Raw genomic sequence first — 24,055 nt, forward strand, 5'->3', positions numbered from 1 at the left:
TCTGGCCTAAATGAGGTAAATTCTAAACCAATATTTCCTCAACATCTTGGACAGTCCACAAAGAAATCTCTAGTTCTAACCTGCTTGTGATGCTTTTTGAGAAGTTGTGTATCATGAAAACCTGGCTGAGAGTATTTTCTCATCATCTGTAATGTGTGTGTGTGTGTGTGTGTGTGTATAATAATAATAATAATATATTTTTAAGAGACAGGGTCTTGCTCTGTTGCCCAGGCTGAAGTGCAGTGGTATGACCATAGCTCACTACAACCTTTAACTCCTGGGCTCAAGCGATCCTCCCACCCCGGGTAGCTGGGATTGCAGGCACACACTGCCATGCCTGGTTATTTTTATTAATTTTTGTAGAGACAGGGCCTCACTATGTTGTTCAGGCTGGTATTGAACTCCTGGGGCTCAAGAGATCCACCTGCCTTGGCCGCCCAAAGTGCTGGGATTACAGGTGTGAGCCACCACGCCTGGCCCTGTGTGTGTGTGTGTGTGTGTATGTGTGTATATATATATACACACACATATATATATATATACACATATATACACATATATATACATATATATACATATATATATATATATATATATATATATATACACATACACATTTAAGAGAGCGATATCCCTGCCATAAAGCAGGCCCAGTTAAGTGATAATTTCAAAGAGAACCTAAATCCTTTGGCCACCAGCTCAAGAAGCCATGGAGAAACTCGTGGCGGCATTTTCTTAGAGGAATACCATCTACCAAGAGCAGATGGAAAAGGGTCTGCCAATGTGTTTTGTCTTGTTTTTGCTTCCTTGTAGAGCTTCTGTTGGCTCTGTTTGTTGGGAAATTTTAACAAGCTCAGCCTGCAGAGGCCTAATATCAATTTCCGGGAGGTTTCATTTCCAAAGTGTCTCCAAGGAGAACTCAAAAGGGGCAGAAAACTTTGAAGCTGCACCCCTACCCCCTTCCCCCTGGGGACCTGGCATCCTCTGCCTGGAATAGGTGGCCAGTTGCATAACACCTGCTGTGCATGGCGTTCTTGTGCCAGCTGATCACTTGGGCATCCTTCTGCAGAGGGCTATGGACACCTTGCCTGGGGCACACTCAGACCCTGAGATCGGATTAAGTGGGGGTGATAATAACAGCAGTTCCTGTTTATTGCTTATCTCCTTGTGTCCCCACCCCCTGTCCTAAGGACCTCACGTATTAACTCATTTAATCCCTGCAACTACCACCATCCGAGATGGGTATAGTGATCAGCCCCATTTCACAGAGGAGGAGACTGAGGTTCAGAGAGGCAAAGTTACCCAGAGTTACCCAGCTGGAAAACAGCTGAGCTGGGCTCTCTGGTGTTCGAAGCTTTAATGGGGCAGCTTGGTACAGTGGCTTACGCCTGTAATCCTAGCACTTTGGGAGGCTGAGGAAGGAAGACCGCTTGAGCCCAGGAGTTTGAGATCAGTCTGGGGAACATAGTGAGACCCCACCTCTAAAAAAAAAAAAAAAAAAAATTAGCTGGGCGTAGTTGCACGAGACTGTTGTTCCAGTTACTTGGGAGGCTGAGGTGGGAAGATCATTTGAGTCCAGGAGTTTGAGGCTACAGTGAGCTATGATTGTGCCACTGCACTCCAGCCTGGGTAACAGAGCAAGACTGTTTTTTTTTTAAAAAAAAACCAACTTGGGCCCATTGGGGGTACCGTAAGAATTAGAGTGCTAAGTAATTAACCACTCCCTGCCCCCATGCAGGATAAACTGTGGAGCTCAAAAGTCCAGCATCTCTCTTCCTGTTCCTTTTGGGGAGCAGGTTGTCATGGTGACAGATGCAGGTGGAATTAGGATGCGAACAGCAGAGATAAGAATTCTAGAGTGGAGCAGGTCTTGGCAAAAGTTCCCTTTGCAAGCAGATAGGCCTGGGAGGAGGCACTGCCTGGTTGCAAGGGAGAGGCAGAAGCTCTGTCCTCCATAGATTTTTACTGACAGTCTGGGAAAGTTCCACCCTCATTTTGTCCACCCTGCAGGGCCACTGGGCTCGGCCACCTGGTATGGGGGATCTGGGGCCAGCAGCCATTGAATTATATGAAATAGAATGTGCGTCAGTCCACTTTTCACTGGAGTGAGCCACTGAAAGACAGACGAAGGTAGGAATGAGGAGAAGACAAAGTGAATAAAAAGGAAAAAAATATGATTGGCCTGGCAAGGTAGCTCACTCCTGTAATCCCAGCACTTTGGGAGGCTGAGGTGGGAGGATCGCTTGAACCCAGGAGTTGGAGACCAGCCTTGGCAACGTGGCAAAACCCCGTGTCTACAAAAAATACAAAAGATTAGCTAGGCATGGTCGTGCACACCTGTAGTCCCAGCTACTCGGGAGGCTGAGGTGGGAGAATCACCTGAGCCCAGGAAGTCGAGGCTGCAGTGAGCCATGATTGTACCACTGTACTCCGGGGCTTGGATGACAAAGCGAGACCATGTCTCAGAAAAAAAAATTATCAATATGCTGGAGAATGAAAAACACAGAGTACGTTTGCAAAAAGCCTCAAGGAATGACTGAAGAAGAGGAAAAATGCACAAGGCAGACCTCCGAAGGACACTGGCTTTGTCACAACAGAGAACGAAAATGTCTTTTTATTATTTTATATTCTCAAATAAAGTTTTATCTTTGCCACTTTTTTTAAAGCAGATGAATGACTGATCTTGGATTTTTTTTTCTCTTAAAGTGCATGAATCTTCATGAAGTTTTATTTCCAAAGAGCCTTAGAACCTCTTTATCAGCCAAATGAATAATGTCTCTCCTGGCCAGGTTGCTTGATGTGTCTATTAATAATGGAATTAGCAGTACTCTTCTGGTTCAGAATGGGGGTCTGGCCAGCTGAGGCTATGGGGGTGAAAGTGGGGAGATATTTTCTTCCTCTGAAGGAGAGAGGGAGCAGGAACCATCTATGGGATTTGGGCAAGCTGGGTCCTTATTGTTTTTTATGTTTATTGATGAGAGTATCACTAATAGTATTAGCTGACACTTACTGAGTGCTTACTATTACTGCTAAAAATAGCATTCATTGAGTACTTAATAATATTCATATTAATAATAGCTAACATGGCCAGGCATGGTGTCTCATGTCTGTAAATCCAGCACTTTGGGAGGCCAAAGTGGGAGAATTTCTTGAGGCCAGGAGTTTGACACCAGCCTGGGCAACACAGTGAGACCCCAAAACGCTACAAAAAATTGCTAACATTTATTGAGCTCTTGGTATAAGCCAGGAACCACTCAAAGCATTTTACACGTACTAACTCAGTTAAATCTTTTTTTTTTTTTTTGAGATGGAGTCTCACTCTGTCTCCCAGGCTGGAGTGCAGTGGTGTGATCTCGGCTCACTGCAAGCTCCGCCTCCTGGGTTTTACATCATTCTCCTGCCTCAGCCTCCCAAGTAGCTGGGACTACGGGCGTGTATCACCTACGCCCGGCTTTTTTTTTTTTTTAGTATTTTTAGTAGAGATGGGGTTTCACCATATTAGCCAGGATGGTCTCGAACTCCTGACCTTGTGATCCGCCTGCTTCGGCCTCCCAAAGTGCTGGGATTACAGGCATGAGCCACCGTGCCCGGCTCAGTTAAATCTTATACCCAGAGAAGGAGATAGCTACTATTCTTATCTCCATTTTATAGATGAGGAAATGGAGGCCCAGAGAGGAGGAGTGAAATTCTGAAAGTCACACAGCCTGGAAGTGATAGGGCAGGAATGTGACTGCCTGCCCCAAAGTCCTTGCCTTTCACAACCAGGCTTTGCTGCTCTTGTAGTTAGTTTCCAATGTTTACTGTTGTCTTTCAAAAACTCTTCCTGGCATATTGTTAGGGAGAGACATTTTGTCCCTGTCACTCTGCCTCCTTCAATAATAGTAGATCTGTTAATAAGGCTGATAATAACAGTAATATTAGTAATAATAGCAACAGTAATTAATAATCATTGGTCTTTCTTTTTTTTTTTTAGACATGAGGTCTTGCTCATCTCTAAAATGAGCAATGCCACTGCAATCCAACCTGGGCAACAGAGCAAGACCCTGCCTCAAAAAAAAAAAAAAAACCCTAAATAAACCAACAAACTAAAGGCACAGATAATTATAAGCAAGATTTTTCACCTGTGTGAGGAGCACTAGAAAGTCATGAAGAGGAAAGGATAATTCTTTTCCATATGAGACTGTCTTGTACATGGTAGGGTATTTAGTATACTGGCCTCCCATTCTCTAAATGCTCAGGCTGGTCTCGAACTCCTGGGCTCAAGCAATCCTTTGCCTCAGCCTCCTGAGTAGCTGGGATCACAGGTGCATACCACTGTACCTGGCCTTTTTTTTTTTTTTTTTTTTTTTTGAGACAGAGTCTTGTTCTGTTGCCCAGGCTGGAGTGCAGTGGTGTGATCTCAGCTCACTGTAACCTCTGCCTCGCAGGACAATTCTTGTGCCTCAGCCTCCTGAGTAGCTGGGATTACAGGCGTCCACCACCACGCCTGGCTAATTTTTTGTATTTTTAGTAGAGACAGGGTTTTGCCATGTTGGCCAGGCTGGTTCCGAACCCCTGACCTCAGGTGATCCACCTGCCTCCGCCTCCCAAAGTGCTGGGATTACAGGCGTGAACCATCACACTGGCCTGTACCTGGCTCTTCATTGGTCTTTACTATACAGAGAGTGCTGTGGTAAACACTTTATTCCACCTAAACTCCCGTTTTGACCTCTCATTCCCCTGAGTGACTGACAGCCCCAGAGTCTCATCAATGCACCTTCAATTTCTTTGTCTGTCACTTTCTCGTCACTATTCATGTCCTGCAAACTGGCCTCCTTCTGGTCCACCCCAGGGCCTTTGCACATGCTGTTGTTAGACTGAAACACTCTACTCCCTTCTCAGATTGCTCCTCTGGAAACCTGCCCTGAGACCCTGGGAGCAGTTTCTTGGTCATATTTCTCAGAATGTCTCAGACCACTTCACTTGCAGTTGTGTGACTGAACTCACAGCATGAGCTTAGAATATAGTAGGCACTTAGTAAATACTAACTGAATGAACGCATAAGCCCACAGGAGAAGATTGAAGTGAAAGAATGACCTAGAACAATGGTTTTCAGGAAACTGTTGTAGAACTACGTGGAAACCTAATAACATAATGATTGAGGGGCACTGCAGGCACTTAGAGAATGGTAGGCAGTTATACTAAATACCCTACCATGTACATGACAGTCCCATATGGGAAAGACTTATCTTTTCCTCTTCATGACTTTCTAATGTCCCTCAAAGAGGTGAAAAATCTTGCTTGTAATTACCTGTGCTTTTAGTTTGCTTGTTTGTTTGGGTTTCTTTCTTTCTTTCTTTCTTTTTTGAGACAAGGACTTGTTCTGTTGCCCAGGTTGGAATGCAGTGGCATAATCATAGCTCACTGTAATCTTGAACTCCTGGGCTCAAGCAATCCTCCTGCTTCAGCCTTCCAAGTAGCTAGAACTACAGGCACCTGCCACCACACCTGGCTAATTAAAAAAATTCTTTTGTAGAGATAGAGGTCTCCTTATGTTGCCCAGGTTGGTCTCGAACTCCTGGCCTTCAAGTGATTCTCCTTCCTCAGCCTCCCAATGCACTGGGATTACAGGTGGGAGCCATTGCACCTGATCCTGTGCTTTTAGTTTAAACCTAACTCTTTTACATAAGAACACAACATGTTTTTTGTATGTTTTTAATATACATTGCATTTTCCTGCAATGCAACTATTAAATAAATGGAAGAAAGACTAGACTCTTTTGTATATGGAACTTTGCCAAGAGGTGTTCAACATTGTGGAACATCTTGACACTGCTGGCAACTCCCCTCATGTGGTTTGAATTGTCCACACAACCCAGAGTTAGCCATCATTTGTGCCTGTCACTTCATGGTGATTTTGTGTATGGGTGTACATATCAGAATTACTTCACTATGTCCTCCAGAGTCTCATTACTCAAAATGTGGTCCCTGGACCAGTAGTATCAGCCTCATCTGGGAGCTCGTTGCAAATGCAGAATCTCAGGCTCCACTGAGTCCTTAGCCCTACCGAATTACAATTTGTGTTTTAACAAGATCCTTGGGGATTCACATACACATTAGATTTTGAGAATTGCTGGCCTAGTTCATATGTCATACAGCAGGATCACTTAAACCCATCATTAAAAAAATCAATATTATGCCCTGATGGTAATATAAAAGAGGACTAAGAGCAGGTTAATTTGTAATAGGACAATGTCTACGATGTCTATTTTAATGGGTAAGTTGTTGAGTCCCTATATGCAGAATCACTATAGCATCTGCTAGAAAGTATTACAAAATATCATTATGAAAAAGAGGATGCTGGTTCTGAATGGATAAGTTGCTGGCCTGGAAGATGCCTCAAAAGCTTTCTAACATTTTTATTTATTTTTAAAAGGTGAGGTCTCACTATGTTGCGCAGGCTGGTCTTGAACTCCGGGGCTCAAGTGGATGCTCCCACCTTGGCCTCCCAAAGTGCTGGGACTACAGGCATGAGCCACCACATCCCGCTGCATCCAAAGCTTTGAAACTCTGCTCTCCCTTTAATTCTTAGGGCCCAAAGTGGCTTTTCTTTTTCTTTATTTTTTATTTTATTTTTTGAGACAAAGCCTTGCTCTGTCACCCAGGCTGGAGTGCAGTGGTGCAATCATAGCTCATCATAGCCTAGACATCCTGGGCTCCAGTGACCCTCCTGCCTCAGCCTCCCAAGTAGTTGGGACTGCAGGTGCATGCCACCACATCTGTTTAATTTTTTATATTTTATAGAGATGGGGTCTGCCTCTATTGCCCAGACTGGTCTCCAACTCCTGGTATCAAGTGATCCTCCCACCTTGGCCTCCCAACAGAGTGGCTTTTCAAACTTCCAAAGAATAGCATTAGGTAAATAGAGTTGGCTGAAAATGGCCAAAAATGCTCTAAATTTACCGAGCACTTATTATGTGTCAGCTGCTCTTCCAGGCCCTTTGCATACATTACCTCATTCAATCCTGGCAATGACCCAATTAGATCCCACTATTTCCATTGTGTGAGGCCCAGAGATATGAAGTCACTTTCCAAAAGTCACACAGCAAGAACACAGAAGACTATATAATTCTGGACGACAGTGGGGCTTCTCTTAATAGTTTCCCTGAAATGCTCAAGGCCTCTGGTGCCAGAGAGCCTGGGTTCAAGGACACTGGTTAGAGGAATGACCTTGAGGAGCTCACTCAATCTCTCAGTTTCCCCATCTGTGAAGCCTCTAATCCGAACACTTTGGGAGACTGAGGTGGGATGATTGCTTGAGGCCAGGAGTTGGAGACCAGCCTGGGCAACACAGCCAGGCCTCATTTTTACTAAGGGTAAAAAAATTAGGCTGGGTGTGGTGGCTCAACCCTGTAGTCCCAGCACTTTAGGGAGGCTAAGGCAGGCGGAATGCTTGAGTTCAGGAGTTTGAGACCAGCCTGGGAAACAGTGAAACCCTGTCTCTACAAAACACCGTCTCTACAAAAATTAGCCAGGCATGTGGCACATGTCTGTGGTCCCAGCTACTTGTGAGGCTGAGGCGGATGGCTTGAGCCCGGGAGGTAGAGGCTGCACTGAGCTATGACTGCCACTGCACTCCAGCCTGGGCAACAAGGCGAGATCCTGTGTCAAAAAAACAAAAACATACAGCATTTTTTTTTTTTTTTTGAGACAGGGTATTGCTCTGTTGCCCAGGCTGGAGTGTGATGGCACGATCTCAGCTCACTGCAACCTACCTCCACCTCCCAGGTTCAAGTGATTCTCCCGCCTCAGCCTCCTGAGTAGTGGGAATACAGGTGGGCACCACCACTAATTTTTGTATTTTTAGTAGAGACGGGGTTTCACTATGTTGGCCAGCCTGTTCTCCAACTCCTGACCTCAAGTGATCCGCCCGCCTCGGCCTCTCAAAGTGCTGGGATTACAGGCATGAGCCACTGCTCCTGGCCAAATACAGCACTTTTTTTTTTTTTTTTGAGACAGAGTCTCACTCTGTCGCCCAGGCTGGAGTGCGGTGGTGTGATCTCGGCTCATTGCAACCTCCGCCCCCTGTTTTCAGGCGATTCTCCTGCCTCAGCCTCCTGAGTAGCTGGGACTACAGGCGTCTGCCACCGTGCCCGGCTAATTTTTGTATTTTTATTAGAGGTGGGGTTTCACCATCTTGGCCAGGCTGATCTTGAACTCCTGACCTCGTGATCCACCCGCCTCGGCCTCCCAAAGTGCTGGGATTACAGGCGTGAGCCACTGCGCCTGGCCAAATACAGCATTTTATAATATATTTTTATAAACAAATAGCACGTGCTACTTTGGCTGTTGTCATTATTAATGTTACCGTCATTCTCCGGATTCGAGGTCACCTCCACTTACTTCCTCCTCCGATGCCTCCGCTCCTTGTCCTCCCTCCGCGCGTCCCCCTCGTACGTGGCTGGAGCGCCATGCCGGTGCCTCCTCCTGCGCTCGCCCCCGTCGGGGCCCTCGCCCTCGCCCTCGCCGCCCCGGGCCGGCCGGCTGCCCTCGCGGTGCCGCGCCCTCCGCTCCACCTTGTCCTCCGGACCCTCCTCCCCGGGCCTGCGGTGCGCGCGATGACGTCGGTGCTCCCCGTCCGCGCCCGTGCGCGGGGACCCGCTGCGGCTCTCCCTGCTGCCCCCCTGCCGGTGCACGTGCCTCCGGTGGGGGTCCCCGGCCTTGCCTCGCTCGGCCTCGCCCTCCCAGAACCCGGGTTGCTCCAGGCTGCCCTCCCGGGCGTGGTGGTCCGACTCGCGGCCGTAGGGTCCCTCCCGGCTCAGCTCGGCCTCCTGACTTCCCGCCCAGGGCCTCCGTGCGTCCAGGCCCGCCGAGCCGCTGGGGTCCCGGGCCCGATCGTGGTAGCGGGCCTGTTTCCTGAGGAAGTCCTCGGCGCGCTGCTGGCCGAGGCGCTGGTCCACGGTGGGCTCGGCCGCCCGGCTCTTGTTGGTGTTGTTGTTGCGGTTCTCCTGCGGGTCCACCACCAGCGGCCGGTCCAAGTGCGTCTTCATGTCTGGCCGCAGGTGCCGGGTGTAGGCAGCCTTCCAGCGCTCGTCCGGGTCCATTTCGTTATACAGGGCCTCCCGGCTGGCCAGCAAGTTCTGCTTTCGCATCTCACTGGTCCGCTGCTCCCACACGGACTTGGCTGGCTTTTGATTCTTCTGTTGCTCTTTCCTGCAGTGGCGTGGTCACAGGACTTAGAGCATTGCTAGGCACTGTAGCTTGGATGGATGACCCAGGCTAACCAACCCACATCTCAGCCTCCCACTCCTGCTCTCCACCCTCTACTCCCCACTGAATGCTAGGAGTCTGTGAGCATCTGAGTCAGGTCCCAGCCTCCTCTGCTCAAGAACCCTCCATGGCTCCCACCTGGCTAGGGGCAAAAGCCCAAGTCCTCCCCCTGACCCAGAAGGCCCTGTGTAATCTGCTTGTCACCTCCTTGCCTTCACCTCCTCACATTTACTATTCGATTCTAGTCACACAGGCCTGCTTCACATCAGGCATGTTCCTGCCTCAGGGCCATTGCCTATGCTGTTCCCTCTGCCTGGGATGCTCTTCCCTAGGCCCCCCAATGGCTCCTCCCTCACCTCCTTCAGGCCATGTAACCTTCTAGGTGAGCAGTCCCCAACCTTTTTGGCACCAGGGGCCGGTTTTGTGGAAGACGGTTTTTCCACAGACCTAGGTGTGGGGGCTGGTTTTGGGATGAAACTGTTTCACCTGAGATCATCAGGCATTCGATTCTTAAAAGGAGCACGCAACCTAGATCCCTCAGAGGCACCGTTCACAATAGTGTTTGTGTTCCTATGAGAATCTAATGCTGCCTGCTGATCTGGCGGCAGGTGGAGCTCAGGCGGTAATGCTTGCTTGCTCACTGTTCACCAACTGCTGTGCAGCCCCGTTCCTAATAGGCCTCGGCCTGGTACCAGTCCACAGCCCAGGGACTGGGGACCCCTATTCTAGGTGATGCCTTCCCTGACAACTTTGTTTAAAATCACAACTCTCTTCACTCCCAGCATTTGCTATTTCCCTCCCCTACTTTCTCTGTAGTTCCATCGCCTTCTAACACAATATATAATTTACTTATTTATCTAATTTATTGACTCCTTCCCTTGCTAGAACGGCTACACACATGTGGAATTTTTTTTTTCCTCCTTTTAATGCTGTATCCCCAGAAGTCAGAACAGTGCTGGGTACATAACAGCTGCTAACCAAATATTTATTGAGTGAAAGTGGGTGGAAGGACAAGAAGTGTCTCTTCCTAAAGCTCAGTTCTGTCAAGGACCACCCCCACTGCTTCCCAAATCTGTGCCTGGGATAGTGTGGATGTTGAGGAGCCAGGGTAGCATCCCAGGGATTAGGGGCACTTACACAGCTATAGACATGTTGGCCGCGGACAGAGGACTCACTTCTGCCACCTCCTTGGCTTTCTGTAGGGCAAGTTTCTGGTTGGCTGCTTCTTCTTCCTCTTGCTCGTCCTAAAAGGCACATGGAATCTTTGTTCACAAAACATGAATTAGGCCTTGGGGACTCACTTCTGACCCTGTTGCTGACCAGGGGCAACATTTGAAATATTTCGCCCAATCAGAACCAAGGCTCTCCAATTGGAATGGGTACCTGCTTTTGGTTAAGTGTATTGCTATCCCCTCTGTGTATAAGTTTGACATCTAACTCATTATGAAGCCTATTTTAACACACAGCCAGATAACAAAAAATAAAAATGTCCCTTCTCTTCCTACAATGAAGACTTTCCTGCAGCCTGTTTTTTTTTCTTTTGTTTGTTTTCAGAGACAGAGTCTCCCGTGGTTGCCCAGCCTGGAGTGCAGTGGCACAATCATAGCTCACTGTAACCTTGAACTCCTGGGCTCAAGCAATCCTCCCACCTCAGCCTCCCAAGCAACTGGGACTACAGGTGCATGCCACTATGCCTGTATATATTTATTTTATTTTATTTTTTGTAGAGACAGGGTCTCACTATGTTGCCCAGGCTGGTCTTGAACTTCTGGCCTCAAATGATCCTCCCATTTCGGCCTCCCAAAGTGCTGGGATTCCAGGCATGTGCCACCATGCCTGGCCCCTGCATCCTGTCTTAATGAGCTGGAAAGCAGTGCAAAGATTTTCCTCTCACTAGGCTTTCTGAGCCATGTGAACTCTCTGAACCAACTTTCAAAAAACACCAACTACCCTCACACACAGAAGAGCCTGGCATCCGATGGCCCCTGCCATGCACTGTCAACAGCCCCCAGAAGGAGAATGAGGAGAGGAATTTATATTCCCAGCCCCCACGACAGGAAGGCGGTGGGGAGAGGAGAGCAGGGCACTTGGGCTACAGCCAACTGCCCAGGGTGCTGCTGCTCACTGGTGGTTAGGTTCAGAGAGGAGGAGAATGGGGGAAGAGGTTTTAAAAATACATACAGAAAAAGACGTTTTTGGACTTTAAATCCTTCTTCAGCCTTCATGCAGGGCCTCATTCGTAAAACAGAAAAGCCAGCAAAGAAAAGGCAACGAGAAAGAAATGGCCAGAAATGAACCCGCCCATAAGAAAAGTCACGCCATTGCAGGCAGCTCTCCCGCTGTGCTCCGAATCACTGGAACGGGGAGCAACCTTACCACCTTGGAAATGGTCAGATCAGGACACTGTCAGAGACAACATGGAGATGGGATCTGGCTGGCCACCCTGCTCTCATAGAGCCACCCCCACCCCTCCTGGCACCATTCCCAGCATTTTTCAGAGCCAGGTCTCTGGACCATCTGCCTCAGAAACACCTAAAATGCAGATCCTCAGGCTTCCCAAATAATCTATAGAACCAGTGCTGGGCCCTGGAATCTGCATTTCCCACAGGTTCCCAAGCGAGCATAAAACATGCCCAAATTCAAGCAACTGGTACACAGCAGTTAAGAGCACAAGCTGCAGACCCAGACGGCCTGGGTTCAAATCCCAGCTCCACAACTTACTGCTGTGTGGCCTTGGGCAAGTCTCTCAACCTCTCTGTGTGACACATATCTCATCTAAAATTCCAGCTCTCCCTGACTTTCCCTACTGAATTTTTCTCTGTTGTGTTTATCACCAACTGACGAGCTACGTATGTTTACAAATTTATCTTGTTTCTTGTCTGTCTCCCCTCTTGAATCCCTGCTCCACGAAGGCAGGGATTTTTGCCTTTTTTTGTTCACTGCTTAATCCCTAAGTCCTAGACCAGGGCCTTGGTCACACAGTAGGTGCTCATTAAGTGCTTACTGAATGATGAAATCTGTAAAATGGGGCTCAGAGAACTTGGCTCCTAAGGTTTCCATGAGGACTGAATATGATTAAAAACACGTATTAAATGTCCAAGAAATGCTTGTAGGATCAGTGAAAGAAAGAATGTGGATCTGGAGAGGAATGTCCACACCTCCCAGGAGATAAACGAACTGGCCTTTCTCCCTCCCCTTCTGCTACCCTCCTGCACCAGCTCCTAAGGACGGACTCTTGGAACTTGGATGAGCTCATGGCTGGATCAGCCCTCGGCTCAGCCATGCCAGCCGGCTCCACAGTGGCCAGGCTTGTGGCCGTGTGCTTGGGATGGCAGAGACTTCCGCTTCCCTCCACTGGGAGCTGGGGCCGGGAAACTCTCTCTCCCTCCTGCCAGGGCCGGCAGATGGAGCGTTGGCAACGTCTGCTTGGTTTGGTTCAATTTCACAAACATGTCCTGAACACCTCGAGGCACTGGAGGTGGGGCTGCAATGCTGAGGGAGACCCCAGGGCTGAGAGGAAGACCCTGTACCTGTTACATGTAATCTTAACTTAATAGGGTCCTTGGGGAGAGGCTTAGGCTGGACGGAGGCTAGCTCTTAACATGCTGCGTTTGGCTAAGGGGAGGCTCCAGCGGGAAGCCAGAGGAAGAGAGAAGGTGGGGACATTTATTGGCCACTCCATCTGTGCCTTGCTATGGTTCTGGGTTCTCTAAGGTCCCAGGGCTGGTGGCAGCCCTTTTTCCTTGGCCCCAGCTCTTACTGGGTCCCCATAACAGCACTCCCTCTCCCATCCACTAGCCCGGGGGCTACACCATTCCTTGGAAACCCTGCTTACTCCCTGTAAACGGCCTTTTGGTTGAGTTTGCCATCTGTTTCCTGCAGCAACCTCACTGCCTTCCCCCTTCCCACCCTCTTGGCTGTAGAATTTGCTTGATGAGGGACAGTCTGTTTCTGGGAGTGGGGGGAGAGGCGCCTTCTCTTTGCATGGTGCATCCCCGGCAAAAGTTCTGACCCCGTTCCCATGCCCCCACCCCCACCCCCACCCCCGTCCTGATCTGCCATGGGCAGGTGGTAACTTTGCCAGAGAAACATTCTCCCACCGCCTCCACCTTGGTGAGCTCCTGGGCGTTGGCCAGATTGTCCACAGCGATGGCTAAGAACACATTCAGGAGGGTGTCTGCAAATGGCTGAGTCAGGAAAAGCAAACATTGGTGGGACACCACTTGGGCCCTGGGTATCTGGGTCTCTCAGTACCCTCCCTTGAGCCCCTGCAACCTCTCCTCTGCCAGAGCTCCAGGCCTGTCCCCTTCTCTCTCTCCATGAAGGATACAGTTCCCAAAGAGCGTCAGTACAATGAAATAGATGGAGAACACCATGCCGCCCTGCACGCCCCCCTGAGACTTGATCCCGTCGTACATGACCTCGTTCCAGTCTTCGCCCGTCAGGATCTGAAAGGGGAGGAAGAAACACACAGCCAACCCCCCTCTCAGCCACGGGCCCCTTGGAGATGCAGCTGTGGAGCCGGAATCCGCCTACCCCATCCCCAAGCCCAGGAGGTCTTTAACAGTCCTGCCCGGTTTGCAGAGCCAGACTCTGTGTTGGCTTCTCCTTGGCTTTTCTCTTTGTTTGAGAGTAGAAAGGGCCGTTCCTGCGTCGTGGGGCTCTTAGCCTGGCTTCTAGGAAAATGGGACCCTGGAGGAGTCACAAACCCTCCTGTAACTCTGTCTTACTTGATGTGATTAAGGGGATTTGCTATGGACTAAATTGTGTCCGCCTCCAAATTCATGAGTTGAAGCCCTAACCTATAATGGGATGGTATTTGGAGATGGGGCCTTTAAGAGGTAACTAGGGTTAGATGAGGTCATGGGGGACTTCATGATGGTATTAGTGCCCTTATAAGAACAGGAAGAGACCGCATGCCATGGCTCATGCCTGTAATCCCAGTACTTTGGGAGGCCGAGGTGGGAGGATCACTTGAGCCCAATAGTTCAAGATTAGCCTGGGCAATATAGCAAGACCCCATCTTTACAAAAAATTAAAAAAAATTAGCTGGTGCACATCTGTAGTCCCAGCTACTCAAGGGGCTGAGGTGGGAGGATCGTTTGAACCTAGGAGTTTGAGGCTGCAGTGAGCTATGATTGTGCCACTGCACTCCAGGCTGGGTGACAAAAAAATGTGATTTGCCTAAAAAAAAAATAGATTTTTTTTTGAGATTTTTGTCTCAAAAAAAAAAAAAAAAGAACAGGAAGAAACATCAGAACTCTCTCTCTCTTTGACATATGAGGACACAGCAAGAAGGTGGCTATCTGCAAGCTGGGAAGAGGGCCCTCACCAGGAACTAACTAACCCTGCTAACATTTTGATCTTGGACTTCCCGGCCTCCAGAACTGTGAGAGAATAAATGTTTCCTGTATAAGCCACCCAGTGTGTGGTATTTTGTTATGGCTGCCTGAGCAGACTAAGACAGGATTTTAATATTTACCTGTGTTCCTCATGTGGTCATGGTGATGATTAAATAAGCTACTACGTGGATAGCACAAATGTAGCACAAGGACATGTTTGGGGTCCCCCTGCCTGAGGGAGACCCTGGAACAAGGGTTTGGGTGCAAGTGGTTTATCTGGGAGGTGATCTCAGGAAGCACCAGTAGGGGAGAGGAGAAGTGAGAAAGGGAAAAGAGGGTGGAACGTAAACAGTATGTGATCAAGCGGGTTTCCACTGTAGGTAACCGGGGCTTGGTCTTGCTAGGGAGCTCTAGGGGTCATCCCACCTGAGGGTGAGGGAGCTGGGGTATTTATCCATCAATGGCTGCTTCTTTTAGGGTGTGGTGCAAAAAATTCACAGTACTACTGGACTGCAGTTCCTTGGGGGCAGAGCAGGGGACCAGAGAAAGACCAAGGCAAAGGATTAGGTGTTGACAGATACAAGTTTTGCTGATGCATACTGAAAGAACCAAGGGGATATTCAAATAGCACCTACATGCTCCTTTAAAAAAGATCCAACTTCCTTCCTTCTATCCATATTTCCACGAGGATAAAGTAAATGTTAAAGAACTCCAAAAACATTAATCTGCTAAAACAGGGTTTCTAAGCCTCAGCACTGCTGATATTTGGGGCTGTCCTGTGCATTGTAGGATGTTGAGCAGCATTCCTAGTCTCCACCCACCAGATGCCAGTAGCACCCTCTCCCTAGCTGTGACAACCAACAATGCTTGCAGACATTGCTACATGTCCTTGGAGGACAGACTTGTCCTTGGGTGAGAACCTCTGAGCTAAAGATACATGACTAGTGATCAGTGCTATTAATAATCGCTTATGGGCCAGGTGTGGTGGCTCATGCCTGTAATCCCAGCACTTTGGGAGGCCGAGGCAGGCAGATCACGAGGTCAGGAGTTCGAGACCAGCCTGGCCAACATAGTGAAACCCTGTCTCTACTAAAAATACAAAAATTAGCCAGCCATGGTGGTATGCACCTGTAGTCTCAGCTACTCGGGAGGCTGAGGCAGGAGATTCGCTTGAACCCAGGAGGCAGAGGTTGTAGTGAGCCAAGAACGTGCTGTCGCACTCCAGCCTGGGCAACAGAGCAAGACTCCATCTCAAAAAAAAAAAAATTGCTTATGTGGGGGCTCAGAACTTCCCTTCATGGAAGGTTTCCTCTTCAACTCCCTGTCTTGGGGTCTCATTTAGAAACTACCTCCCCAGGTGAAGGAGAGAGTGAAGTCACATTTTCTATACACTCTCAGTCCCTCAAAGAGAAAGAATCCACCAAAGATGCTCTGAAGGTCCCGGCTGGGCCAGTCCCAAGCCTCAGGGAATGCGCCCACATGGGCGCAGAAGTTGCTTTGGGTTGATCACCCTGGAATATGAGAACAAGGTATCTTCAGATTTGATGGGTGTATTAGCCATTTTTTTTTCTCTGCCTTTTTTTTAAGAGACAGGGCCTTGCTCTGTGGTGCAGGCTGGAGCTCACGGCAGCCTCGAACTCCTGGGCTCAAGCAATCCTCCCGCCTTGGTCTCCCAAAGTGCTGAGATTACAGGCATGAACCACCTCATTGGCCTGGCCACGCATTTTATTTTCTTTATTCTGATGCATCTGGGGTCTTGCTGACTCTGGAGGGACTGCCCCGTCCAGCACTAGCCAGTCCCTAGAGGTAGTAAACAATTTAGCCCTGAGCAGGCTTTTTAAAAGCAAACCAAACAATATCCCAACCAGCCCATATCCCAACCACCTCCTTTATCTTCCCAGCACTATCCACCTGCCCTAATCACCCCAAGGCCAGGTCCTAGACAAGTAGGAACAGCTCCTCTGCCCCAGAGCCCACTGAAATGATCCAAACTAGCCAGTCTCGAGCTGTTTACTCTGCCTCACCCATTCCATCCCATGGAAACCACAATCAAGCCTCTTGCCCACATTTTCCTTCTCTTCCTGCTTGACCCTGTTGCTTCTCTGCTTGGTCCTGCATGGTGTGCTCCTTCTCTGAGGATCTGTGAGTATAACAAACTTTCTTTTCGTTTTTGAGACAGGGCTTTGCTCTCTCGCCCAGGCTGGAGTATAGTGGTGTGATTGTAGCTTACTGCAGCCTCAACCTCCTGGGCTCAAGCAATCCTTCCACTTCAGCTGCCCTAGTAGCTAGGAGGTATGCATCACCATGCCCAGCTAATTATTATTATTATTTTTTTGTAGAGATGGAGTCTCACTATGTTGCCCAGACTTGTCTCAAACTCCTGGCCTCAAGTAGTCCTCCCACCTGGACCTCCCAAAGTGGTTTTTTTTTTCTTTTTCTTTTTTGAGATGGAGTCTCACTCTGTTGCCCAGGCTGGAGTGCAGTGGCGCGATCTTGGCTCACTGCAACCTCTGCCTCCCAGGTTCAAACAATTCTTGTGCCTCATCTCCCGAGTAGCTGGGATTACAGGCATGTGCCACCACGCCCGGCTAATTTTTGTATTTTTAGTAGAGATGGGGTTTCACCATGTTGGCCAGGCTGGTCTCGAATTCCTGATCTCAAGTGATCCGCCCACCTGGGCTTCCCAAAGTGTGGGGATTACAGGTGTGAGCCACCGCACCTGGCCAAAGTGCTGGGATTATAGGTGTGAGCCACCGTGCCCAGCCACAAACTATCTTTCCAATGACATTCATCTCCTGATCTGTTGGCCTCACCATAATTGAATAATGATAACCATAAAATCTGTATTTCAAAGTCGTGTGAAAAGGCCAGGTAGAGAAGGAGGAGTTCAGGGAAGCCCCTTGGATGTGGAGCAGGCACTTTCATCTGTGACACTGAGAGGTGTTGGCCCGTGGGGCGAGGTGGAGGCCGTACCTGAAACACCGTCATTATTGCTGCTGGAAAAGTATCGAAGTTGGTGGGAGGAGTCCCTTCATCGAAATTAAACCTGCAGGGGGGACACAGACATTTCATGTTGGCTCCACCCGAGGTGCTCTGAGGGTGTGGCTCAGTATCTCACCTCCAAGGAAACAAACGTCTCCATCATCTCTGTCCCCAGGAAACCCTGAGTGGTACCCAGGGCCCTGCCCATTTGGGTGACCGCAATGGGTGTCTGGGCTACGAGGAAGGCAGCCTGCACGGTGGAGGGGACTGTGTGTTCCCTGAGCCTGACCCCAGGGAACCAGGAGTTGGAATTCCTGTGAAGGACTTACTGGCCGCCGAAGAGTTGCATTCCCAAAAGGGCAAAGACGACAATGAACAGGAAAAGGAGAAACAACAGGCTGATGATGGACTTCATGGAGTTGAGGAGAGAGACGACCAGGTTTCTGAGAGATGCCCAGTACCTGCCGACAGAGGCCGGGCGAGGACTCAGGCCAGGCGGGGGAGGCAGGGCCCCGGAGTCAGCCCTCGAAGCACGAGGCTCACTTTCCCAACTTTCTGGAGGCGGCCCCACCATGTCCCCCATCCCCACCCCCTGTACAAATGTCCAGGAACCCCAAAGACTTACTTTGTGACTTTGAAAATACGCAATAACCTGAGGGCTCGTAACACGCTGATTCCAAAGGATGTGCCAGGTTTTATGACAGCCCAGATGACCTCGAAGATGCTCCCAATGATAACCTAGGGCAGAGGACCTGGTCTCATGTCCAGGGACAGTGTCTGGGCTCCAGAACTGGCAAGCATTTCCTAGGTACCAAGCTTGCAAGAACTCAGCCAAACTCCTCCCTCCAAATGGAAGCCGGGTGAGGATCCTTCACCCCCTCATTCATCCATTCATTTATCTATAGAGACCGGGTCTCACTGTGTCACCCAGGCTGGAGTGCAGTGGCGCAATCATAGCTCACTGCAGCACTGTCCTCCTGGGCTTAAGTGATCCTCCCACCTCAGCCTCTTGAGTAGCTGGGATTACAGGTGTGCCCCACCACATCTGGCTAATTTTAAAACATTTTTATAGAGATAGTGTCTTGCTAGTATTGCCCAGGCTGGCCTCAAACTTCTGGGCTGAAGCCATCCTCCTGCTTTGGTCTCTCCAACTGTTGGCCTCCACTTTCCAAAGCATTGAGCCACTGCACCTGGCCTCTTATTTATTTATTTATTTTTATTTATTCATTTATTTTGAGATGGAGTCTTGCTCTTATCACCCAGGCTGGTGTGCAGTGGCGCGATCTCAGCTTACTGCAACCTCCGCCTCCCAGGTTCAAGCGATTCTCCTGCCTCAGCCTGCCGAGTAACTGGGATTATAGGCACCTGCCACCACGCCCGGCTAATTTTTTGTATTTTTAGTAGAGACGGGGTTTCACTGTGTTGGCCAGGCTAGTCTCGAACTCCTGACCTCGTGATCCGCCTGCGCCTCCCAAAGTGCTGGGAGTACAGGCGTGAGCCACCACACCCGGCCTCTTTTTTATTTATTAAGAGCTCCCACAGGCCTGAGAATTCCTGAAACACATAATTACAAAGTGAATGTCATGCAACTACTACCTATGTCAACAATTAGGAGAAGGCTAGGGCAGTGGCTCATGTCTGTAATTCCGGAACTTTGGGAGGCCGAGGAGGGCAGATCACTTGAGCCCAGGAGTTCAAGACCAGCCTGGGTAACACAGGGAAACCCTGACTTTACAAAAAAAAAAATTAGTCAAGCATGGTGGCATGTGCCTGTAGTCCCAGCTACTTAGGAGGCTGAGGAGGGAGGATAGCTTGAGCCTAGGAATTTGAGACAGGAGAGGGTCATGATCCTGCCACTGCACTCTAGCCTGGGCAACAGAGCAAGACCTATCTCAAATAAAATAAAAAATAAAATAAAATAAAAAGGGACATGTAGATACCCTGGAAGTTTCCAGAGACACTGTGATATAACTACCATCCTGAATTTTGTAATAACCATTTTCTTACCTTAAAAAAAACTGAGGTGAAATTCACACAACATAAAATTCACACTTTGAATTACACAATTCAGTGCCTTTAGGTACACGCACAATATTCTGCAACTATCACCTCTATCAAGTTCCAAAACATTTTCATCACCCCCAAAGGAGGCCCTGTCCCCATTAGCAGTCACTCCCCACTCTCCCTCACCCAGACCCTAGCAACCACCAATCTACTTTCTGTCTCTATGGATTTGCCTGCTCTGGACATTTCATACAAATGGAATTATGCAATACTTGACCTTTTGTGTTTGGTTTCTTTTACTGAGCATTGTGTTTTTGAGGTCCTTGCCTTTTTAACGTATTCAAGTATCATCCTTAAAAAATACAGTTTAAGGCGGGGCGTGGTGGCTCATGCCTGTAATCCCAGCACTTTGGGAGGCCAGGGCAGGTGGATCACCTGAGATCAGGATTTCGAGACCAGCCTGGGCAAATTGCTGAATCCCGGTCTCTACAAAAAATACAAAATTAGCCAGGGGTGGTGGTGCATGCCTCTAATCCCAGCTACTTGGGAGGCTGAGGCGGGAGAATGGCTTGAACCCAGGAGGTGGAGGTTGTAGTGAGCCAAGATTGCACCACTGCACTCCAGCCTGGGCAATACAGTGAGACTCTGTCTCAAAAAAAAAAAAAAAAAAAATATATATATATATATATATAGAGAGAGAGAGAGAGAGAGTTTAATTTTGTCTACTTGAACTTTGTATGAACTGTATGGACTTATGTTGCTAGCTCCTGCCTCCTTCTGTGCCATGTTACATGGGTGAGATTCATTCCTGTTGTTGGGCATGTGGCTGCTGTTGGTGGACTTTGATTGTTGCAGAGTATTTCATTATATAGACATGCCACAAAATATTTATCTGTTCTACAGCAAAGGGATACATGGATATTGAGACTTGGAACTATTACAAACAAGGTTGCTCAGGACATTTAAAAATTTTTCTTTCTTTCTTTTTTTTTTTTTTTGAGACGGAGTCTCATTCTGTCACCCAGGCTGGAGTGCAGTGGTGCAATCTCAGCTTACTGCAACCTCTGCCTCCCCGGTTCAAGTGATTCTCCTTCCTCAGCCTCCCAGGTAGCTGGGATTACAGGCATGTGCCACGACGCCTGGCTAATTTTTGTATTTTTTTAGTATAGAGGGGGTTTCGCCATGTTGGCCAGGCTAGTCTTGAACTCCTGACTTCAGGTGATCCACCTGCCTCCGCCTCTCAAAGTGGTGGGATTATAGGTGTGAGCCACTGTGCCTGGCCTACTTTTATTTCTTAGAGATGGGGTCTCACTCTCTTGTCCAGGCTGGAGTGCAGTGGTGTGATCATAGCTCACTGCAGTCTCAAACTGCTGGGCTCAAGCAATCCTCCCACCTCAGCCTTCTGAGTAGCTGGGGCTACAGGTGTGCACCACCACACCTGGCTAATTATTATTATTATTATTATTTGTAGAGACAGGGTCTTGCTATATTGCCTGGGCTGGTTTTCAACTCCTGGGCTCAAGCAATTCTGCTGCCTCAGCCTCCTGAATAGCTGAGGCTATAGGTATGAGGCATCACACCCAGCTTTCTTTTCTTTTTAATGGAAAGAAATTGGTTTTATTCTTTAACTACTTGGGTCATTTATGTAGGGAAGGTTTGTTTGTTTGTATGTTTTTTGTTTTCTCCAACAACATAATTTTCTATAATGGCAGAAAACAGTACAACATTCAGTTATAAATTATTAAGCTGGCTGGGTGTGGTGGCTCACGCCTGTAATCCCAGCACTTTGGGAGGCCAAGGCGGGTGGATCACGAGGTCAGGAGATCGAGACCATCCTGGCTAACACGGTGAAACCCCATCTCTACTAAAAATACAAAAAATTAGCCAGGTATGATGGCGGGCACCTGTAGTCCCAGCTACTGGGGAGGCTGAGGCAGGAGAATGGAGTGAACCTGGGAGGCAGAGCTTGCAGTGAGCCGAGATGGCACCACTGCACTCCAGCCTGGGCGACAGAACGAGACTCTGTCTCAAAAATAAAAAATAAAAATTAAAAATTAAAAAAAAAATAAATTATTAAGCCTTTCTGAGACCAACAGGACTGTGGTAAATGATTAGGGCTGCCCTGGGCCAGGCATTCTCCACTTATTTGCGAACAACCTTAATTTCACTTCCAGCTGCAGGGACATTCTGGCCTGTGTCTCCTAGGTATCTGGGTGAGATTTTCTAGGATGAATTCCTAGCAATGGAATGCTGGGTCATATCTCCATCTTGTAGTTTTTGCCCTGGTTTGATGAGAAGGATTGGACGTAGATTATTCTCAAGGACTTAGGTTTTGTGTGGACTAGTGGGTTACTGGGTGTTCATCACATTTAAAAAATAAATTAATTAACTGAGTAATTCACAAAATAACAAAGGACCATAATGGCTCCATAATGCCAGGGTGTTGTAATCTAACAATTATACTTCATCTACTTCCACATGACTGAGCTACAAAGGAAAAGAAGAAATAGAAATCATATTGATGTCCTGTTTGTAATCCTGAAGTTGGGTACTTAGTTGGAGCGACACAGGCAACCCACCTAAGGCATGGCTTTTCTCCCAACTTGGAAAACTTGTCTTATGTCCCCCACTTAGCTTTCCAAAGGGGGTCTATACGTTTTCCTCCCACTGGCGGTGGTTGAGGGTTCTGGGTACACTGTATCCTTGCCAGTGTTTGGGATTGTTTTCTCAGTCCTTCTGCATCCATCTGAGTCTCTCATATTCAGGGATGACTTTACCTTTCTCCCTTTAATGTGTCCAGGTATCTGTCTTTCCAGGCAAGAGCTGGAGAAATGAACTTCTTAGAAACAAGAGCACTTACCCCACAGTCAAAGCAGTTGAAGGAAGAGTGGAAGTAAGGCCGTGTCCCAAGCCCGTACATTTTTATAAACATTTCGGACATAAAGAGTCCTAAGAAAATGAATTCTGCATAGTCTAGAAGGGAGAAGGAGGAAACAGAGAGGAGGTTAGGCTTGCTGAGGGTAGGGGTTCCAGGTAGCTCTGACTTTCCTTTTATTATCATTTTTTAACTTTTTATTTTTTGTAGAGATGAGGTCTTGCTATGCTGTTAGGCTGGTTTCAAACTCCTGGCCTCAAACAGTTTCCCTGATTTGGCCTCCAACATGCTAGAACTACAGGCATGTGTCACCACACCCAACTTCTGACTTATCTTTTTTCTTTTTATAATTTTTATGTGGAGATGGGGGTCTCACTATGTTGCCCAGGCTGGTCTTGAACCCCTGGCCTCAAGTGATCCTCCCAGCACAGCCTCCCAAGGTGCTGGGATTATATACATGACCCACTGTGGCCACGCCCTGTCCAAGGTGTCCTTCCCATGGGCCTCAGTTTCCCCTCTGTTAAAAAGGAAGAGCTGGCTGGGCATGGTGGCTCACGTCTGTAATCCCAGCACTTTGGGAGGCCTAGGCAGTCAGATCAACTGAGGTCAGGAGTTTGAGACCAGCCTGGCTAACATGGCAAACCCCGCCTCTACTAAAAATACAAAAATTAGCCAGTGTGGTGACACATGCCTGTAAACCCAGCTACTTGGGAGGCTGAGGCATGAGAATCACTTGAACCTGGGAGGTGGAGGTTGCAGTGAGCCAAGATTGGGCCACCATACTGTAGCCTGGGTGACAGAGCAAGACCTTGTCTTAAAAAAAAAAAAAAAAAAAAAAAAAAAAAAGAGCAACAATTATGCCCTACCCTCCAACCAACAAGCTAACCAACCTTAGGCCAATTTTAAAAGGAATGAGAAAAATATCAGTGGGTCTCCATCTTGTAGTTTTTGCCCTGGTTCGATGAGAAGGATTGGATATAGATTATTGCCAAGGACTTTTGTGTTGACTGGTGGGTTCCTGGGTGTTTATCACATTTAAAAAATAAACTAATTAACTGAATAATTCACATAATAACAATGGACCATAACGGCCCCATAATGCCAGGGTGCTGTGATCTAACAATTATATTTAATCTACTTCTACGTGACTGAGCTCCAAAGGATAAAAGGAAATAGAAATCATAATGATATCCTATTTGTAATCCTGAAGTTAAGTACTTAGTTGGAGCAACACAGGCAACCCATCTAAGGTATGGCTTTTCTCCTAACTCAGAAAACTTGTCTTATGTCCCCTAGAAATCCTGTGTTGTGAGTAACCTAAAATGTCTTGAGTAAAACAAAGCCTTTTGTTCTTTGATGAGCAAGCATAAAATTGCAAATGCCTCAGGGAGGGGTAAAACATGGATATGCATTTGCTCCAGCAAATAAATGGCTGACATCAGATCCTTTTCTGAGAGGGCTTTCTTGGTGGGGTAGGAAGATGAGGAGTTAGGAAGGGCGTGGGTACTTAATGGATAGAAAGGAGAGATGAGGAGGGTTTCTGAGGAGCAGAAAGCATACAGAAAGGAAAGAGACAGAGGACTGAAACTAACTTCCATGAATTT

The 24,055-nt window shown here is 48.1% G+C and overlaps 1 protein-coding gene across 9 annotated transcripts in view; it reads right to left on the reverse strand.

Moving 5' to 3' along the window:
• CACNA1A (calcium voltage-gated channel subunit alpha1 A) overlaps positions 1-24,055 on the reverse strand; it is a 300,854-nt gene that overhangs the window by 84,137 nt on the left and 192,662 nt on the right. For 6 of the 9 annotated variants that reach the window (XM_055371576.1, XM_063701771.1, XM_055371578.1 and 3 more), the window contains exons 12-19: positions 22,437-22,549; positions 18,198-18,310; positions 17,902-18,033; positions 17,564-17,636; positions 13,579-13,696; positions 13,349-13,425; positions 10,386-10,492; positions 8,382-9,191 (exon numbers count right to left, since the gene is read on the reverse strand). In XM_055371576.1, the coding sequence (XP_055227551.1) occupies positions 8,382-9,191; positions 10,386-10,492; positions 13,349-13,425; positions 13,579-13,696; positions 17,564-17,636; positions 17,902-18,033; positions 18,198-18,310; positions 22,437-22,549 (1,543 nt within the window). The remainder of the gene's footprint in view (positions 1-8,381; positions 9,192-10,385; positions 10,493-13,348; positions 13,426-13,578; positions 13,697-17,563; positions 17,637-17,901; positions 18,034-18,197; positions 18,311-22,436; positions 22,550-24,055) is intronic. The other 3 variants (XM_055371580.2, XM_055371577.1, XM_063701772.1) reach the window with 1 other exon arrangement.

The sequence above is a fragment of the Gorilla gorilla genome, chromosome 20 (assembly GCF_029281585.2).
Source record: "Gorilla gorilla gorilla isolate KB3781 chromosome 20, NHGRI_mGorGor1-v2.1_pri, whole genome shotgun sequence".
In the NCBI taxonomy this organism is placed as follows: domain Eukaryota; kingdom Metazoa; phylum Chordata; class Mammalia; order Primates; family Hominidae; genus Gorilla; species Gorilla gorilla.